General features: G+C 36.3%; 1 protein-coding gene across 1 annotated transcript; it reads right to left on the bottom strand.

The window, feature by feature from the left end:
- Positions 1-754: 754 nt before the first annotated feature.
- LOC109062292 lies at positions 755-13,508 on the bottom strand. Its single transcript, XM_042751356.1, has 8 exons — positions 13,468-13,508; positions 12,706-13,059; positions 6,845-6,875; positions 5,460-5,991; positions 3,468-3,605; positions 3,258-3,322; positions 2,623-2,889; positions 755-996 (listed from the first exon to the last, which is right to left on the bottom strand). Exons 1-8 carry the CDS (start codon positions 13,506-13,508, stop codon positions 952-954), a joined length of 1,473 nt encoding a protein of 490 aa, XP_042607290.1. The 3' UTR covers positions 755-951.
- Positions 13,509-22,507: the final 8,999 nt, after the last annotated feature.

Raw genomic sequence — 22,507 nt, 5'->3', positions numbered from 1 at the left:
AATGTCAAGGGTGGCTAATACCATTCCAGACGCCACTGCTGCCATTCACATCCACTAACAAATGCTGCCATTATTTCATAGCAACCATTTATAAAGACATAAACTCTGCAAAAGAAACCAAATGTGGTTTTACTAAATGATTGTAGCACAATGGCACAACAGAGTATATTGAAACATGGGCCTCAATCATGCAGTCGTATGATGCATCTGCAGCATACTGATGCCATCTCCTCAGTTAAAAAAACATGACAAATTACCTTTTAGAAATGCCATATATGCAAGGAGATGCTCAACCTGATCTAGCCAAATAACACATGATTGTTGTGATCCATATCTTACATTTTATACCCATGTGTAATGTTGTTTAGCGTAAATATCATTTCTGAAATGAGGTTCCACACAGCCCCAATAAACGTTCAGTTTTCCATGGTTTAGCCTCAATGTCACACATTTATCTCCAAAATATCTCCAATGTACACTACGGATCAGAAGTTTGGGGCCGGTATGATTTTTAAAAAATGTTTTTATAAGAAGTCTCTTATATTTACCAAGGCTGCATTTATTTAATTAACAATACAGTAAAAACAGCAATATTTTGAAATGTTATTACAATTTAACAGAACTTTTTTCTATTTTAATACATTTTAAAATAGCTCAATTATAATTTAAAATAAGCAGTCATTACTCAGTCTTCAATGTCACATTATCATTCAGAAATCAGTAGAATATGCTAATTTGGTGTAAAAAAAACAAATATTATTCACAGTTTTAGTATCAGGTTCAACTGTTGTAATTTTCACAGTCAGTCACTGTAAACTTATAGTATAAACAAACTACTAAATTTGGCTTATTCACAAAAGCAGCTACAAATACATCAGTTTCCCCCCCCCCCTGAGTTAACTCTATTGCACTTTTTATCTTTTTTTTTTTTTGTCGTTTTTGACTTCACAGTCAGTCTGTATCACTTGTACTCTGTTCTTCCAAATCTTCTGGCACCTAGCAGGAAATGAAAAACATGATATCAGAACAAACCACTTACAATAAACAGTTTAAAACCATTTACAAGAAATAGGAAACAAAATCAGGAAACAACTGGAACTTAATATCTAACGTACTTAAAAACTAAAAGTTTGAGTTATAATGAAAAACCTTAAATTTCAAAACAACTTCCTCCCCAGTGGAAAAATAAGCATCTATTGTAAACGAGCTACAAAAACAACCAATGCTTCTGCAAAATTTTCCTGTCACAGACATAACATGCATTAGCATAAATGCACACATTAACCCATTTGGTGAACAGAAACTTGGCCCAGTCACTGTGCTTTAATTCACCATAATCTATTAATAATGCAGAAATGTCTGCCAAATCTTGTGCTGTTTCTGGTGGTGTGTAGCACCTGCTGCTCTGCATATCCTTCTGCAAATGAGCAATTTGTAAACAGTTCACACTGTGCAAACACACATTTGTGCAAATGTTTTCACAAACACATGATGATTCACCAATAGCTTTTTATAGTACAATGTACTTAAAAAAAAAAAAATCACATACTCTGGGTGGCCTTATAGATTAAATTTTATGCATATATATTTTTAAATGGCTAATTAAATTTCACCAAATACACAAAGTGTAAAAAAAAAAAAAAAAAAAAAAAAAAAAAAAACCTGCATTATGGCTTGAGCTGCGAGGTTCCTCTGCATAAAAACTCAAATATGCATATGTACTGGTGACTAATAATACGTCTGTAGTCTGGGTGTGTATTAAAAGTGTTTGTTGTGTTTTTAAACTGGTTTTAAGGATAACACACTCGCCATTGTTTGAATCCTGCTACACTTGTCTCAGATGAGAGCGTTTCTTTAGAAAGCCTCATATGTTTGCTTAGAGTGACGAAAGGCTGTAAAGGAAAGATTGTGTGGAAAGGCCTCTTATGAAGATCTGGGTGTGTTTAAATGCATAGGTGGCCCTGAACATCAGCTAGTGGTGACAGCTATATATATCCAACCAGAGCGAGAGGCCTACAATTTGAGAACTATTTCCATCATGTCCTACGTGATTAAAAAATATGCAAATGACTGACCTCAGACATGCGTTTGTTCATTCAGAATGCTCCAAAATCATTAACATTAGAACAAGGTTAAGAGCATATTTGTGTACGTACATAGATGTTGTGAATTAGGAATCCACACGATTATTAGTGAATGAGACCCAAGATCCCTGTTTTGCAACACATTTCAGCATGAATTGTTTTATGACTCTGTCACATTATAATGCAGACATTAAAGAACAGGATGATTAAAAACCATCAGCAACTTTTTCTCAGTTTACACACAAAAAAAAATACGGACTATTTAAGGCTAGGGACCAGAGGGGGTGAAAATCTGAGAAGTTTTGATCATGACAATCTTTACTAACATTATAACTGAACCTAAGGTAAAATTAAATAATAAAAGAATACACCATGAACCTTTTAATTGACTTACATGGGTAAAAAAAATCATCTTTGGTTTTTAAGAGCTCAAACAGACTCAAAAAGAAACAAAGTGTGCATTTTAGTAACATAAAACAAGACCCAACTGTGGCCTAATACTTTACTTCCAACAATTACACCTTTGCCCTTTTATTACCTGTCTGTGGGCTGCACACATTTGTGTGAAGGAATCCTGAAGGTACTGGTTACCAAACCCCATGATCCGACCGACTGTCTGGCTGCACAATCCAGCCACTTTGGCGGTAAAGTCCAGGGTGAAGGCGAGTCTGACCAGCTCAGGGGAGGCGTCTGTGGTCTGGGGAAGAGGACTGGGGATCTGCGCTATGTAGCGATCAGCCAGCTGCTGGAAGGAGCTGTAAGACAGTTTCTGGAGGAAGTCTTGGACACTCTTGTTCCTGCTTATCTAGGAAGAAAATAAGCAGCATTTATTGCTGGTTATGTGAATTCAGGTCTTTTTTTTTCTTCATATTGTACTACATGTGGCAAAAAAATAGGCTGTGTTGAACCTAAAACCATGCCATGTATGAAAGTTTGCTGCCTGAATGGTTTATTCATCAATATGCAAAATAGAAATACTACAATTGACCACTCAGAATAAAGTATCCTAAAAAGCCATGTAATAAAATGTGATAATTAAATGATTCCTTTCTTAAAATTAATTTGGCATACATTAGATAATTAGACATTATGTCAAAGGAATAATTAAAAAAAAAAAAAAAACATTTAAATTATAATTCTTAAAATGAAATGAATCAGGGTTAAAATGCTTACTTTCTGATCAATAATATCCCCATGTTGCTTCAGCAGGCTGGTAATCCTCTCTGTAGTGTCATCACCTGAGGACACACGCATGTCAACATTTGCAATATGAAGCTTAAATATAAATAAGCTTTGAAAAGTAAATAAAGAAAGCAACATCCCCTAGGATATTCTGTGGTTTTTATACGTTTCCTGCTAGTCAGATTTAATGGAGAGTGTCACCTGAAGAGCTGCAGTCTCTTGCAGAAGCAGAAGAGAGAAGCGGAGCATCTTCTTTTGGACTGAACTGAATCTCCTTCACAATCAACTCCAGTTCTTCTGACACCTTCTCAAAGTATGTATTATCAGAGTCCACGCTCACTACAAACAAGGAAAGATTCACATACACAGTTGTTTGGACTAATGATACGTTAAGATTTAAGAGTACAGGCCTTTTCGCACAAATGCAGAAGTCGGTGAACGAGAGAGCTCAATGTGCTGCAAATAAAAAAACACATGCAAACAGAAAAAAATGAAAGAAAAGAAAACATCAGTTTGACAACACACATCAGTTTTCTTTATGTGTTGGTGCTTTTTCTATTTGCATGTGTTTTCTGAAGTTGCAACGCACTGAGCTCTCTCGGACACTGCACGGTTTTCTCATTTCATACATTAACATTTCAGTGTACAGGCCTGTTCACACACACAAAGAAGTCACAAAAATGACAATTTTGTCACGTGATCTGTTTGTTCAGACCAATGTGTGAAAATGGCATACGGTACGGGCAGAATAAACATGCAAATTCTCTCCCTGGGAGTAGGTGGTGGTTACAGAAAAGTGGAAATACCCCAGTACACAAAGCGCAGCACTTCCATTTCTCACACCCACTTGTCACAAAGAAGGAAGTCAAAAGTTATTTACAGGTTCAGATCTTTGTAATTACTATTAGGTTTTCAGACTACACCAAATTTAAATGAACATACAAGAGAGCCAGTTCCAGCTTCTTCTTCTGCTATTCACTACAGTAATGGTCATAGGTCAAAATCTATCTTTTGCTACTTTAAAATGAATTCTACTTTGGAATATGATCAAAGATTGCATATGTGAGCATGTCCAGGGAATTTGGTCGCAGCAGCGGCTCTGTCATCCCAAACTGATAAGACTTTGGTTGTGTTTCTTTAAAAAATTGATTCATTTTATGACTCCATAACATTTTCTGGTTACCTGGACTTTTAGTGGACAGACAGAAAGCTCTCAGGTTTCATTAAATTCATGATGTGAATTCACAGTTCTGAGTTCACCAGACCTGACTTTTGGAGCACAGCGAAATTCATATGAGCTTACGTTGCTTATGTTTCCACTCAATAGTCAGTCAATGGAATGAAAAGTGTCTCTATTCAAACTGAATCTTTAGCGAAAAATATTCCTTACCAAACATTAGTCTTGGTGTGAACAGAACTTTACCTGCTTCCTAAATGTCACTTAAGATAAGTTAACTTAAGCCAGAATAATGGCCTGTTCACTCCAAAAATGATAACTATAACAGTAATTATATTAAAGGGATACTCCACCCCAAAATGAAAATTTTGTCATTAATCACTTACCCCCATGTCTTTCCAAACCCGTAAAAGCTCAGTTCGTCTTCAGAACACAATTTAAGATATTTTAGATGAAAACCTGGAGGCCTGTGACTGTCCCATAGACTGCCAAATAAATAACAGTTAGGAAAGGCAGAAGACGAACGAAGCTTTTACAGGTTTGGAACAACATGGGGGTAAGTGATTAATGACAAAATTTTCATTTTGGGGTGGAGTATCCCTTTAATAGTCACATCAACGCATAACATTCTGTTTATTATAAGCTTGCGTTGCTTTTTTCTTTTCTGCCGCTTGAAATACTCAAGCTCTTTAAAGATATCTAGTATCTGACTGGCTGTCAATGCTTCTACTGTTCATTAGTTAGAAAAAAAATCGTTCTAAAGTCATTATCATGACAGATGTAACATGCACTTCCCTGCTTTCAGAATTAATTAAAGAATTAAAGCTCAAAGTAATTCACTCATTAAACTTTGTAGTTAGCGTTACAGTTATCACCCTTGGTGTGAACGGGCCTTAAGTGGTTAATTCTTCATACGACGGTCATTAGTGGCAGAACTATGAATTTGCCAGACAAGTTCACTTGTTTTTATCCACGGGGCTATTAAAACCGTCTGGCCCGTCGACTTCAAGACTTACCGTCTGAAAGCCCCTCCACGCCTCCACGAACACGAGAGGAGTCCTTTTGCAGGGACTCTCTTTTCTCATCATTTTGATTGCTAAAGAAGATCCTTCTCAGAGAGTGTTTTTTCCTCACACTGAGGCCAGATGAGCCTTTCTGAGAAGAGCGAAGCCCCCGTTCTATCATATGTTGTCCAGAGTCTGTTTCTGTAACTCGCTCATCTTTCACTTTGGGCTCGGTCTTCTTCTTAGAGAAGAGGTGGAGAAAGCCTCTGAAGAATGATTTGGTTCTGTTTGGTGCTTTGGTGCTCTTTCTCCTAGTGACAAGTTCTGGTGTTGTGCATTCAGGGCACTCGCTGGTCTTCAGGAGCCTCTCTACTCTCAAACGCTGGGTGGAGGTGTCACTGGACGCCCGTCTGGACTGCCTGTCTGGTTTAAGCCATTTGTGTTTATTTAGCTGATGTTTCCTGCATCCTTCATTCAGGCTGAGGCTCCGCTTGACATACGTCTCCAACAGACATTTAGCACACCCCACATCAGAAACCAACAGCTAAGAGAAACAAGAATCAACATCTTACAACTCCACAATCCACAATAAATAAAAAAATGAGAAAAAGAGTAATACTGTGAGAAGAACCAAGCTTTTATAGCATTTTATGCTTCCCAAACACACACAGTTAAACTAATTCTATTCCATATTGACATATTTGCTCAATTTTAATATCTCACCCCAAGCTCTTCATTGACACAGATCAAAACACAGCAAAGAGAAACGATCAAGGCTTTAGCAGATGTTTCCAAAGAAACACTCGAACATATCCATGACTTATTAATAACTACCATACTGCCATAGTTTTAATAAAATAAAAAAATCTTTTTTTTATTATTATTTTTTTACACATATCCACTAAAATAGAAGAGTTGGTTAAAGACGTTTTAAATAATGGGGTATTTTTGACTTCATACTTACCGGTTGCACTTTATTTTACAGTACTACATGGGGTAGAGTTAGGTTTTGGGTTAGTGCCTAGTTATTGTAAATGAACGTTACTATAATAAGTACGTAGTATGTACATATGAGGAACAGAAGTGTAAAACAAAGTGCTACACAATTATCCTGCCATGATTCAAAAGGGTAACGTTACAGCAGGTCACGGCTGTGTCTCCAAAGCTGCCTTCTTCAATACTAAGGTATTTTAGACATCGTTATCCACGGTAATGGTTTTTAAAAATGCTCGTCTAAGTAGGCAGCACGTATATTTTGAGACGCAGGATTAACCTTCAGAATCTCCCTTTAGTTGTGCACATAAACATTACATTTGGATACGCTGTCTTCTACTCATTTCGTGTCCTGTTTATTACACGTGTCGCTACAGTGTTAGTTCAGTAGAGCTGAATTAAACCTCACCTCTATGGACGTAGACCACCTCTCGGCTGTAGAGATCGAAAAGCGTTATTCTAAGTTAAACTTCACATTATAAAAGTAGAAGTAACGGAAAAAAACTTCCCTGGCCGCGGTTCACGAGCGCGACAGAATCACGTGACTTCATGGACCGCCCACTTCATGAATATTCATTAACCTCGTGAATAATTATTACAGGATTGTAGAAGCGGTTGAAACATAGAATTGCAACTGGATAAGAATGTAGTGGCACATCTGCTATATATATATATATATATATATATATATATATATATATATATATATATATATATACACTACATTTTTTTTTTTTTGTAGACATTAGAAAACAATTAGCACACTACATGTGCCACAATGATGTAGTTGTAGACTTCTCCACATGATGGCGCTATTAATTCAAATTTAATTTTCTTTACATTCTGAATAGAAAAGCCTCACATGGTCTCTCTCTCTCTCTCTCTCTCTCTCTCTCTCTCTCTCTCTCTCTCTCTCTCTCTCTCTCTCTCTCTCTCCTGTTGCTTGGACTTAAATGCATCTTTGTTCACCTGTATTAGATTATTGAAAAAGTTTGGTTTTCATTGAGCGTTGATTGTAAATCTCCAAGTATTTTTTGCTTTCGAAAAAAATGAAATCATTTTCTCAATGAAAAGAAACACATTTGCATTGCAAAAAGCACGTGGGACGTGTTATCGCATGACTTTCCACGCGTTTTCATATAAAGCTTCTCTAATTTCTCTCTACAACATGCCTTTTATGAAATAGTTGGTTATTTCATTCTGTTCCTGCTCAAGATGAACAAACATCTCCATCATCACGGGCTCTAGACGTGTCCGTGAGCTCGGTATCACACTGCCTGCTTCAAAATCCTCTCTAAACCTAATTGTAAATAATCAATGAAATATTTACAGTGCAATCGGGTCTATTCATCAGACTAGGCTTGGTTAGTTCCTGACCATCCTTTAAATTGACAAACTGTCGGACACCTTATTTACTTATTCCGTTCCATTCCGATAGCATCACAACACTTGACAACTTGATGACTGCAGAGGCCTATCACAGCAGAATCCAATCTGGCTGGAGAAACATAACCTGTGCTTACAAAGACTGTGGTAGAGCAGATATTCAACTTAAATTCCCTTAAGAGACCATATGCAAGTCAAAATAGGGCTTATCGTGAGATCCCGTGTCTTTTTGGCATCTCTCAAGCAGATATAGGTCAGGAAACACCATGTTACCTCTAAGTCACCCAAGTGAATAATTCACATGAGTTTAACTCAATTCCAGTAGTTTCATTATTCAGAAGTAGGTTAACACTAATGTTAGATTTGCTTGATGTTGGTCAGCCAGGGAGCTAAAGGGGACCCCCTGCCTTCTGTATTTAAATCAGTAAACAATTACATGCATAAATCTAGTTGACAGTTGATCATGAGATTTGTAGTGTTTCCTTAAACAGATCGTTCAGAGCGTTATAATGGAAATGGTATACTTTAAAAAACACTTAAGTGTAAATTAAAAGTAATGTTTTTGGACACTTAAAGGAATAGTGCAGCCAAAAATCTAAATCCGCTGAAAATGTACTCACCCTCAAGCCATCAAAGATGTAGATGAGTTTGTTTCTTCATCAGATTTGGAGAAATGTAGCATTGCATCAGTTGCTCATCATTGTATGCTCTGCAGTGAATGGGTGCCGTCAGAATGAGAGTCCAAACAGCTGATAAAAACATTACGATAACTCCAGTCCACCAGTTAACGTCTAGTGAAAAGCTGTGTGTTTGTAAGAAACAAACCCATCATGAAGATGTTTTAGCCAACTTTAAACCATCACATCTGGCCAAAATATTATAAATCCATAATCCAGTGAAAAAGTTCATCTGCTGTCATCCTCTCACATCAAAATCCACCCACACATTTGTTTAAGACTGTTTTCCCTTGTAAACAGTGTTTGATCTGTGCATATTTCTCTCCTGATTCAGATCAGACGACTTTTTCATTGGAGGAAGCATTATTATGGATTATAGACTTGTGTTTTAGCCAGAAGAAACAGTTTGAAACATCATCATGATGTATTTGTTTCTTACAAATGATTCGCAATACACTGGAGCCGTGTGAAATACTTGGATTACTGTACGGACTCTCATTCTGACGGCACCCATTCACTGGCAGTACATTTTAAAAGACAATAGAAATAATTATTAAATTACTTATAAAGCTGTATTTCAGTCCTACTTCAGTGGGTCAAAAAGCACTATCTGCATTTGATATAAACTTAAACTACAATACATTTAATTGTAAATAACATGCAGCAATCAGATCGCATATTATTTCCATAATTTATTTTATTTAGTTATTCAGATATCTTTTGCCTGCTGTTTTATGAATACTAATAATTCAGGCATACCAGGGAATCTATGGGGAATCCGTTTTAGTTGGCACTATAATTTAGGGACAGTCTTTTTGTCTATAACTGAAACAGTGATGCCTGCTTAGGTTTTGGACTGAGTTTGGGTTCGTGTGGCATGAGCTTGGCGTCTCCCGTACTGTTGTTAGGAAGCAGAGATTACAATAGAAAGCTATTGAACTGTAGTGATTGGGAAGGTGTGGAAGATATCTGGGACTGCACACACACAGTGGAATCAGACGGACGGCACACACACACACACACACATACACACACACACACACACACACACACACACAGAGAGAGAGAGAGAGATGTACAGTTAGAAGAGCAAAACACATGGACGGTTGTCATGTGAAGAAAGAGTGCCAAAGTGGAGAGCTATAAAATGTTAAGTAGCCATGACTCGTGACCGTCTCTGTCCTCAGATGGGCTCTGATGGTTGAGAATGAGAACAGGTAAGCAGAAGTGAAGAATTCAAAAATACTGACTTCACTCTATTTCACATGTTCACACTCTCATGCGAGGCTGTGCTTGGAATAGCATACCATTTCTGTAGCGCACTGAACTGGTGTAGAAACAATTTTTACTCAGAAATTGTTAGTAAATTTGACAAATAATTAAGTATCACATTGAATTAAATGCGGTATTTTGAAGTAGAAAGACTGAAATAGTATTTTTTACATTTGTAAATTATGCTCCAATAATCTTTGTTTTACTTACAGTTATTGAAGTGTAATGTATACTCTTCAAATTTTCTGTATGCATGGAAAACTTGAAATGTGAGGCATACAGCGGAGCACACTTCTCAGGTTTTGCATCCCAGAATGCAATGCATCAATATAAATAACATCAAAGTAATATTTAATATATTTTTAATATTTCTTTCTTGGCTGTTTTAAAATGCACAGTGTGGGTTTTCTGATTTGCAGAGACAGGCTGTGTTTTTTTTTTTTTTTTTAAGATTATATCTATTACAGTATAGGGAACCAAAAAAAGTTGGATTTGATTAAGAAACAAACAAAAGCAAAAAAAAAATTTAAATAAATAAATAAAGTTGTTATTTCTAAATGTGTACAGTTTAAACAAAAATTCACCCATTTTCTCAAAACTTACAGGAGAAAATAAAATAAAAACTTCCATTTCAGCTAGGTTCCAAGGTAAGATTTCTCATTTCTCAGCTTGAGTACTATAATAAATAAATCTAAAACTGAAAAAAAAATTAATAATAATAAAAACATTGATTAAAAAACAAAAACTACTAAAAATGACAAAAACACACAACAAAACGTCTCAGGTTACGAATGTAACCATGGTTCCCTGAGTAGGGAACGAGACACTGCGTCCTCTAGGGGTCGCTATGGGGAACACCTCGTCGTGACGCCGTGTCGAGCCTACAAATGAATGAAAAAAACAACAAGTTGGCCGGCGACAGCCTCTGACGTCACTACCGGTGCGACTATAAAAAACAGGCATCGGGGGAAAACACGTCATTCACTCTCTCGTCTGAAGCTTGCGTCCGAAGCATGGCAGGGAGTCTAGAGGACGCAGTGTCTCGTTCCCTACTCAGGGAACCATGGTTACATTCGTAACCTGAGACGTTCCACTTTCAAGGGAACTTCGAACTGCGTCCTCTAGGGGTCGCTATGGGGAACAGTATACCCACGCCGCCATGCTGAGGGGAGTGCAGGCCAGAATCATGGACGAACACTAAGTAACAACTCTACCATTTCCATGGGAGTTGCCCCCGGGGACGTTTAGACGGCTGTGTCTGTGACAATACCCTTAGGCCAAAGGCCTAAGCTACCTACCCAACTTAATTGTTAGGGCCTCGGCCCGGTGGTTAGAGCTAAAGGCTTGGATCCAGGAAGATTCCTTAAAAAGGGATACGGCTAGGAACCCTAGCATTTTATACTAAGTCTTGCCTGTCACACAGGGGCTACAGCTTGCTTCCGCAAAAGCTTGCTGAAGGAGCTGTTCAACAGACTCCAGTAGCAACACCCTGTTAGATAGGTATCCGAGGATACATGGGTGGAGTGGCGCCCAAGATGAAATGGGGCTTTTACCAACTCAAGAAAGGGCACGAAGCAACCGCGCGAAAGCCCTCACCATATGATTTAGAAAGAACGCAGAACTAGCAGTGCGGAACTTACCACAGTGTGGGATTTTCAGAAGTGTGCAAAGACTTCATGTACAACTACCAATCATGGATTTTCAAATACTGTTTTAAGAAGGGCTCTCGGGGCACGCTGATCGAATGCAGCTCATATATTGAATGTGTTCGCAAAAAAGGTAGTTTGAGAGTTCAGCACTCCATCTGTGGAAATATGGCTGGAGCGCTTCCTGGGAAAAACAGTGAAATCAGTCTCATATGAGAGGAGAACCCTGATCCAGAGTAGCAGCTTAGGAGGACCTTATTGGAACAAAGGTGACGCGCTGCTAAACTACCACGAAATCGCATCCCCTCATGTGTATGCAAGCGATCTTAATGTATAAATACACACTGGCTGAATGGAGCCCAAGGAACCAAGTTAATCCATCTCAAGAAAGGAAAGCGACGGGCGGAGCGCGTCAACCCTTACCATACAGGATTTCAGAAAGTGCGCACGAGTCTTGACAAATACCAATATTGGATTTTTAGAAAGTGCGCTGTTTTAAAAGGCACACTGAACACCATGTGGTTTTCAGAAGTTACACAGAGCTTAGCGTGTGTACCTAAAAGTTTCCATAAGCATCGCAGAGGCGCTGAACCGCACGGGAGGGCAAGCTCAATTTTATAAAACCTCTAGCTAGGGGCAAAGGCTAGCATATACAAGAAGCAAACTAAAACCTTCACTTCCCTCTCGGATAAGCACCTAAGCGGCCATAGACCCCTCAGGGTGGAACCTGGCGGTCATTCCATGAAAAATTCCTTGCAAGGCCTGATGATAAGGAGGCTCCCGCAGAACCCTTGATCTCAGCCGCTAATTACCGGACATGAAATGGCTGTTGCTGACGATGTGTTTAGTAAACACTGTAAACTGAAGCACTTGCAAACTTTTATTAGTAGACATAAACCACCAGGAATTTACACATAAGTATTAAAAGGGGTTCCTTTTAAACTCCCACCCTCCTGCGCTGGAGCCCCTGCTCAAGGGGCGCCTCCTTTTTAGTACCGGACCTCTCAGGGTTTGCGATGAACATAGGACAAAAAAATATCGTTCCAGCATAGGAGATGTTATGCGGTAGAGGTTTCCACCTACCACCTCGATTGTGGAGAGGTAGCTGTGGTGCAAGGGAGGGAATTAGGGAATGGGACTATAAAAGCAGAAAACAAAACCCTAAAGGGAAACGAGTAGATACAAACCTCGTGTAACTGTTCTGACTAAACAAGACGCGGGCATCGTGGATCTAAATCCCTTAGGTTTCTTGCTTACCCCCTTGTGACCCACAATTCCTCTTACCCTGTGCCCGCAGTTGGGGCGAGGGAAGAGTGAGTAGCGACAAATTCTGTGCCCGTCTTTGGATCCTCAAAACAGGCCAGGACCCCTACGGGCTCAGCACCTGACCTTCGTGGCACGAAGGATCTGGAAAGCAGCGAGACCTTCGTCTCCAAAACTTCTCCGATCACCGTAACAAAAATAACCGAAAAGTCAGAAGGCGAATGAGCATCGAGAAATTTTCTTTCTTCCGGATGTTCTGCCAGGTTCATCCACAGATGTCTCTCCGCTCCGCCACCAAGATCCCTGCACTTGGCAGAGGCGGCCGGCTTGGTAGCCTGGCAGAGAGGCTGTGGTGTTGCGGCAGCCACCGCTCGGCTAAGGATCAGGGAAAAATTTTTAATTTTAAGGCTCGCTTAGCAACTCAATGCTTGAATATTTGTAATAAAGTCACAACCTGCTGCTGCGTTATATTTTAAGCAATATGCATTGCTTGAAGGGGCTTAGATGGCAAGGAGGGAGATAAGAAGAGCGAGTCTCCCCCGCAAAGAAAGCTATTTCTGCAGGGGGCATCATCTCTTAGGCGTTTTTCGGCATCGCCTCGATGTCGTCTTATGCTGCAACCGATGAGATGCGAGAAGGAAGAAAACGTCCCTCTTTCATTTCCTTTCGATACTCTGTAAGATCAAGAAATGGAAGGAACGTCACAGCTGGAGGAGCTATGTTCGGAAAGATAACGGCCTCATCGAGGGCACGATAGAATAACTCCAAACCAGCTTAACATACGCAGAGCAGGAGAATTGAGAGGGCTCAGCCTCTAGCACCATCCTTATCTCCTGCTTTTCAGGGTAAAAACCCAGCTAGCACTAACCTCAGTATCAGAAAGTGGTTAAAGATATAAACATCATCCTCCCGGATGCCTCTTATCCGCCGCCATTTTTGACGCGATAGGGATAAGTCCCCCTGTATAAACACATTCAGCAGATCCACCTGAAATTCTCACGAGCTCATTCTCCTCCGATTGCCTCAGCAACGGCGGTTCCTGAACCGCGGGAAAGCAGATGGCCTGCCTTTTTCTCTCTTTTTTTTCGGAAAGCAGAGACGAACGAGGGAGCGGAGTTTTTTTCTTGAAAAAAAATGCCTCGGCAATGCCACGCAGATTTGCCTCCTCAAGACAATCGTGTGTCTTTACCCAAACAAATCACGTAAAGATCGTGTGTGTCATCAGGCTGTCAAATAACGCCGACACGCCTGCATTTTTTGTCTAAACGCCTTGCTAGTAGTCGCCTGAATAGAAAGAGGAACGAGAGCGCTCCTTACCGGTTTCTTCAGATGCACGCTAAACAAAACAGTCCCATGAGACGCAGAGGAGAATGACGTTTTGTCCCCGATGTTTTATAGTCGCACCCGGTAGTGAGTCAGAGGCTCAGACTGTCGCCGCCAACGCGTTGTTGTTTTTTTTCATTTGTTCTGCTTCAGGACACGGGTCACGACGAGGTGTTCCCATAGCATTGTAATAAAAAAAACTTCAACAAAAATAAAATGGAAGCAAAAATATAAAAACTAAAAAAAAAATAAAAAAAAAACAAAAAAAAGTAAAAACTATAATAACAATAGACTTAAAATAAGACATTAAAATCCACAAAAGGTAATAGAATCATACAAACACAAAAAAAAGCACATGAGTGTACCTGCTTTCTAGAAGCGTCAAACACTATTAAAAGCACATGAGTGTACCTGCTTTCTAGAAGCGTCTCTCAGTGGAGTATAATAATATAAACAAAACCCACAATTAACATTGAACTAAAATACACAGAAGCCTCAAACACACAGACCAAACAACCAAAAACAAGAACTACTGTACCGCAATACTCACAAACCCAAAGTACAGGAGTACAAAAAAAAAAAGTATAATAATATAATATAATATAATATAATATAATATAATATAATATAATATAATATAATATAATATAATATAATATAATATAATTTTTCCACCATCATCATGAGTTTGATTCTTTTGATGTGGGACTGTAAGTCAGGTGTCTTTAAAGATTAATGTGGAGAGACTAAGTTTAGCAGAAGAATTTCAGCCGGGTCTCTTGTCTGCTTGATCACAATCTCTGTGTATCGCATTGCGTCCAGTGACCAGTCAACAAGTCAAAGTCCACAAGTCCAGAGTCATGGCCAAAATCTTGCTGTTCTTTACAGACAGTAATCAATCTCACACAGGCCTCATTTACTGGAACCCCCCGAAGCCTCATAATATTCTTTTAGTTCAGGTGAATAGTATGTCAGTGAGTGAAGACCACAGTTCACAACAGTGATTGTTTTTGTTAATATTTGAATTCGATTTTATTTTGTTTGTTAGTTAAAGTTTAAGTAATTTTGTTTTGTGCTTTTGTCATTTTTAGGTAATTTAGCTGTCTAATAAACCTGTCATTGTATATTATGAATGTTGTCCTATCTTTATAAAAACAACTTCTTTCCTATCTTAATAAAAACATCTACTACAATAATTATAAATTATTACTAAAATTTATTTATTATTAATTATTATTATTTTTTCATTGTTGTTTTATGTTATTATTATTATTATTTATTATTATTAAATTTTAGTTATTAGTTTTAGTTATTTTTGTACTTCAAGTTAAACTATTAAAATGATCATCAATAAAATCAATGAAAAATAATTTTCATCAATGAAAATGAGAAACGTTGAAATGTTGAAATAGCTGAAATAAACGAAGTTTAAGGGGTTTTATTGTTTGTTTGTTTGTTTCAGTTTAATTTGTTTAAAGCAACAATGTTTTTATGCATAGTTTTACCTTTAGTTTAGTTAATGATAATAACCCTGGTTGCCAACACAATCTCATAGCAATTTTACGTTTTAGAAAATTGCATTGTGAATTCATATGGTGAACTTGTACATGTATCTCTTGTGTGTTTTCATATGATCTGTTTATGCCACACTGATGGTTAAGTTGAAGGTGGGGTGAGGTGAGGGGTGTGCTTTCTTTTTTTTTTTCTGAAAATCTTACATTTTCCTTCACATAAATCCATTAGACAGATTTATAGTTCTATTCCAGCTCATTGTAAAATGCTGGAAATGATGCACAGCTCTTTGGCCATGGAAGCCAGTTTTTCTAGGAATAAGGCCGGGATAACAAAAATACATTTTTAGACAATCCTTGCCATTTTAATTCATAATGATGTGTTTTGAGGAGATTATTTTGGGAAAGGAAAATCCTCAATAACAACTGAACATAATTCCAGCATAAAATTACACCATAAAAATACCCTAAGACAATTCACTCATACATTAAATTAAATTAAAAAAAAAAAAAAAAAAAAAAAATAAAAAAAAAAAAAAAAGTTTAATTTAATTTAATTTAATTTAAGTTAATTTAATTTAATTTAATTTAATTTAATTTAATTTAATTTAATTTAATTCTGAATGATACCATGAAAAGTAAAAGGCCTACAATAAAACCAGTGAATAACGCATTGCATATTTGTGACCCTAGAGCACAAAAGCAGTCTTAAGTCGCTATATTTGTACTAATAGCCAACAACACATTGTATGGGTCAAAATGATAGATTTTTCTTTCATGCCAAAGATCATTAGGATATTAAGTAAAGATCATGTTTCATGAAAATATTTCAAAGGGTTCCTACCATAAATATATCAAAACTAGTAATATGCAGTGTTAAGAATTCATTTGGACAATTTTAAAGGCTATTTTCTCAATATTTAGATTTTTTTTGCACATTCAGATTCCAGATTTTCAAATAGTTGTCAAATATTGTCCTATCCTAACAAACCATACATCAATGGCAAGCTTATTTATTTAGCTTTCAGATGATCTTTAAATCTCAATTAAAAAAAAATAAAAAATCGATCCTTATGTCTGGTTTTGTGGTCCAGGGTCACATATTAATTATATTATATTATATTATATTATATTATATTATATTATATTATATTATATTATATTATATTATATTATATTATATTATATTATATCATAATCTTTTACTGTTTATTTGAACTCATTCATCTGTGTATTCCTTGTCATGATGACTTAATCATTACTTTTTTAATGCACCTTTTCCACAAGAATTTAGTGTGACTGATTTTCGAAGGCTGGTTTAGTGCCAGCTCGGATGTTTCGGAGGATTTTTTCCTGACTCGTTAAACTTTCATGAGTTCACTCCATCTTTAACGAGTCTCTTTGATGGAAAGTTAGGTGTATCTGCACAGACTAGTGCATTGAGATGGTTTAGTTTCTTGCAAAGGAAGGTCTTGGTTATTTTTGGCTCGGTGTATCTGGTTAGAGAAGCAGACCTAGTGTAGGAGGCCAAAACCAGCAGTCTTTGCACAAACGTCACTCTGTGTAAGGCAGAACACCGGAGTCAACAGCACACAGGGACTCAGTTGTGAAAAGACAAGAATAAAGACAAACATCGTTCTGCATTGGCGTGTCTAGGCATGTTGAAATGCACAATGTCCACATAAAAAAATATAAAAATCACAGTGTTTTCTGACTACTATTGGCTTCTTTTATCAGCAATAACTCACCACAATAATTTCTCTCTTATAATGATTTTAAACCAACAGTTACATTAATTCTATGCAAATATACTTCATGTAGGCCTATAGGGTTTGCATCAAAACGTGTCCAAAACATATTTTATATATAAAATAGTTTAAATTATCACATCAATCATTAGTGCTGCAATTAAAGTTGAACAACTAAAATAACACAATAAAAAATATATAAAACACATATACACAACACCCAAAAAAATACTATAAAATAAAATAAAATATATATTTACACAAAAAGAACACACATTCTCTCACATAATATAAAAAAAAAAAAATAAATAAAAAAAATAATTAAAAAAATGGTGGCCTCATTTGGTGGATTTCATTTATGAATCCACAAAAAACACACACATTAAAATCACATTTTTCCATCCAGAAAAAACAAACATAAAACAAACAATCAGCAGAATGAGTTTTTTTTGGCAAAGGCTGCATTTATTTGATTAAAAAATAATCATATAATATATATTATAATATATATAATGTAATTCATTAATATTTAATAAATGCATTAATATTTAATCTGAATGAATAAAAGTTTTAATTTCTTTAAGAGGGAAAAATATTCTTTTATAAAAAAAAAAAAAAATCATGTTAAAGTATTACACAGACTGTTTACAGAATTGTAAAAGTAACATTTTTGAAGAGCTAAAATTAAATTGCTTCCAAATCACCCACAACAAATGTATTCCTCTTTAATCTAAAGAATCTTCCGTTTTGCCAAGACCTGGATTACAACACCAAATCTCCCAACTAAATTAAACACATTCATTCCAAACTAAGCATTAAGCTTGGGCAGAAAGTCTTTCCTTGCTGAGAAAAAAAGCCTTTGAAGCATGTGGTGAGAACAAGCTGTCAGCGGTACAGATCTACCGTACTGCATTGTGTTTGTGGGACAGAAATAAACAGAGCAGCCTCCTCCACATGTGAGCCATACATCATATAGAGCCCAGTTCAGCTCCTCAAATGTTTACAGAAATATGTCCACACATACAGCTAGCAATAATTGATTTATATCGCAATGATGTTAATACCTCTTAGAATACATATAATGCAGATTGTTCGACATAGATTCAATATAGATTAGTTTGTTTTGTCATCAGAACAGATTTGGAGAAATGTAGCATTGCATCAGTTGCTCACCAGTGGATGCTCTGCAGTGAATGGGTGCCGTCAAAATGAGAGTCCAAACAGCTGATATAAACATCATAATAAGCCTAAAAACGTTTTTTAAAAAGTTTGTATTACACACAATATCTGTTTTTGTGCATCATGAATTATTTCTACTCCAGTGATTTATGTCAGCCATAAGAAGAGCAGCTACGTCTATAACCTAGTGACACTGAGTTGTTAAAATACTGTACATCTAAAATATATTTACGTTTACACTCAGGCATGTGTTGACATCTGTTCTTTGCAAGTATGTGTGGCATGCACGTACACACAGAGAAGCACACGTGAATGAAGACATGGCATACTGAGTAGTTGCATTCCTGTTGTCTAGAGGATTTATGTTTTATTTATAATTATTTGCTGCTCAAGAAACATTTTTTTATTATTACTTTTTATCATTGTCAATGTTGAAAACAGTTGTGCTTTTTTCTCTTTCAAGATTCTTTAATGAATAAAAATAACAGAATTTATTTGAAATATGAATGTGTTTACTGTCAGTTCTGATTTATTTAATGCATCCTTGCTAAATTCTTTCAAATAATAATAATAATAAAAATAATACTGATCTCAAGCCTTTTAATGGCAGCGCATGTAAAATATGTACAAATATATTTATATAGATAGGCTATAAGGTGACTAAAGGTATCATCAGTATGAAGACTACAGTATATAGTTATATCATGTGTCATATGAGATAAATGACTCATGTGTGACCGGGAAAATTACAAAGACATCATTGAGCTCTTATGTGATGTTGCATTCACACCACCAGGTGTCAGTAAAGGTTCAAGGCGACTGCATGCATAAAACAACATAAAAATAAATTAAAAATACATAAATAAATGCCCCTTTAAATAACGTATTCTACAATCAGCCATTAGCAGGGACAACATCTGCTAAAGGCAGGTGAAGGTATGTGAAACTGTACTTTGCATTTTAAAGATACATACTTTTGTGAAATTATTTAGCTGTGAAACACTCATGAGTTTTGGAGGTGCTTTTTACCAGCACAGACATTTCACTTCACCTTTAAGCAACGCATTATATTGCAGTTCTTCAAAAACATTATCCTGTTGACCAGTCTAACTGTTTTTAGTTTTGTGAATTATATTTCGTGCTTAACCAGTGTTAAATTTGACCTTGGCAACCAGTATGAAGTGTAAATGGGGTCACTTAGTTTGCTCTGTTTACTGTACATAAATATTGCATTGGTTTTGTGTGTGAGAATGTAGGAGGCAGGTGTCGTGTCATCCTGTTAAATGAAAAACAAGAACTAACTCCTCACAAACGCAGTCACGCACCATTCCTAAGACCTTGTAACAGCCAGTTTGTTATGTAATAGACATGAATATCATGATTATACTTATACAGAGCTGCTTTCAGGTTCATGAATAACAGCAGAAAGCACTGACAGCTTCTCTCATCGTCTGCGTCTCCTGCTCACAGCTCTGTTTCTTTCACTGAAGTACCTTGTCACATTTCATGCCTTCATTCAACACGGTGCAGTCTTTACTGTGGACAGTGGCCATTGTTTCTCTTACCTTTTAGCGTTTGGGCTAGTGTTACCTATACTTCAGTGATCCCTCTTGAGGCTTCTGTCAGATCACTACAGCCATTATGACTGGAGATAAAACCAGTCAAAGTCACAGAGTCGATCTTTGTGTAGTTTGTACTCTCGAAGAGTGGTAATACATTTCTCTCCTCATTTTAATGTATGTTATTTTATATTAAAATTAAATGTAGGCTATAATAGTTAAAATCTATATTAAGTGCAATTAACTGAACTTAAGAGTGTTTTTGACCCACTTTTTTATATGTAATTTCATAAATCTGTCATTTATGGATAAACTTTGCTTCTAAATGCACTAAGCATTTATGGTAAAACTAAAATATACTTTTAATGTCATTTCTATTGAAACTTATGTCATGTGTTTAAGTATATTAGTAATCTCAAACCTGTATCAATAAATTAGCAATTTAGTGCTTCCAAAATTTTTTAACTTTATTTGCAATATCAGATATTACACTAGAGTTAAAATTATAATTAAATACTTTACATGTGTTGTCAACACATCAAAACTTGTGTAGTTTTGTAAAGCATGACAAAAGATTATTAGGAGTAGAAAATGTGTCACTTAAAAGGATAGTTCAACCAAAAATTTAAATTACCCCATGATTTACTCACCCTCAAGCCAGTTGTATATGACTTTCAATCGGAGTTATGTTTAAAAAAAAACAAAAAAAAAAATCCTGGCTTTTGGGTGAAGTACACATCTGTACACAAGTACACTTATTTAATTGCTATTTATTTAATATTCAGTTTTTTTTTTATTATATACATTTAATATTTAAAGTACAGGACAAGTGCATATTTCATACAGTTAAGCCCACTTCTTTTCATAAGAGAAGTTAGAAAACTGTGGTAGTTAAATGATTCCATAGGATACATCCAAATGTTTATTTTACACTCAAAAAAAAAAAAAAAAAAAAAAAAAACCGGGCTGTGCACAGAATTGCCCCTAAACCCTTTCAGTGTAGTATTTGAGGGGGGAGACATGTGTAGTGGTGTCTGAAACTATAGTGGACATTATCAAGTGCACTCAACAATGAGTGTATAACTGATTTACACTATAAACGGCTTAAGAACTATACCCTGTGAGCATCTCACCGAATGAATTCTGCATGGATACACATTTTATTCACATATTAGTGGAGTAGTGTAGGGAATAGTGGATGAGGATATAGTGGGTGATTAAACAGCAAAGCACCAACGTGAGAGGAGAAGGGAAGCATGGCTATGATCTGTCTGTGATGAAAGAGAAAAAGAGGAGCTGCTCATGTTACAGTGAAAGTCAAGCCTGTTATTGCCGGTAATGAGGGCATCTTATATAACAGTGAATGAGGAAGAGGGGTTTTCAGAGAGGTGGGGGACCTCGAAGACCTGACCGCCAGATAACTTCTCGACACACTTTCTGACTACAGTATCAGCCGTCTAATGTAAAACACCAGTGTGATTAAATACATGAAAGCAGGTTATCGGAAAAATGCTAAGTCACCATTTTAAAGCCATCTTTCAGCTTCTGTATCTACATTGTTCATTTTAAATGCTACTTTATAAGATTAGGACAGTCATGGCACAAGTTAATTTTTTTAGGTAATGTGTTAATCCATGACTAGTCATTTGTGATAATACACTCCAATTAGATAATGCCAATATCTTTTAATTGAACTTCTATTCACGTTATTCATTTTAATAGGTTTCTGTATTTTGCAGTTCATGTAGAGGACAGTCACACTGCAGGATGATTTCCATATTTTACTGAAAATGCAATTTGAATAATTTTATGCACACAGGCAAAGTCTTTGCTGTCCTGCCAAAAAAAAAAAAAAAAAAAAAAAAAATTGCATTTATATCAGTAAAGGGACATGTCATGTCTAACATAAAAGAATGAAATTACTGCTTCAGCTAATAAATGCAAGTATTTAATAATTACTGTATTGAAAAGTTTTGAAGTGACCACACCAGCAGTCTATGATTCATATCACCGGGATGTGCATTTCAGGTCAAACACTGCAATAATTACACAATGTATAATTTTAATACATACAGTACACAATTATTACCACAGTAAATGGCTTTATGTTACTTACTTACAGTACAGTCATAAATTTACAACCAACTATTATCAGTTGTCAGGCTAAGCACATGATATTCAAGTTCCTGAAGATTCCTTATTAATATTTTCGAAGGCTTTGAATATTCTCATTAGATTCTAATTATAGAACAAAAGGATTTAAATGTACAATTGATTCTGTAGCACACCACCGATGTTCATGTTCAGAACCATTATTATAGAGGCAAAATGTGTAAATAAATGTCAGATTAACAATGACAGTTTTAATATCTTCCTGCACCTATTAACGCACTACCTTTTCATACTAAAATGATATAACTTCAGGTAAGTATAAAATAGCAGCAGTTATAACATCAAAAACACAATTAAAATATGTGTTTATATCCAGCATGTCTTGGGAAAC

The sequence above is a fragment of the Cyprinus carpio genome, chromosome B23 (genome assembly GCF_018340385.1).
Source record: "Cyprinus carpio isolate SPL01 chromosome B23, ASM1834038v1, whole genome shotgun sequence".
NCBI classification, from domain to species: Eukaryota; Metazoa; Chordata; class Actinopteri; order Cypriniformes; family Cyprinidae; genus Cyprinus; species Cyprinus carpio.
Note: the sequence above shows the minus strand (reverse complement) of the source record. Positions and strands in the feature narration are given on the sequence as shown.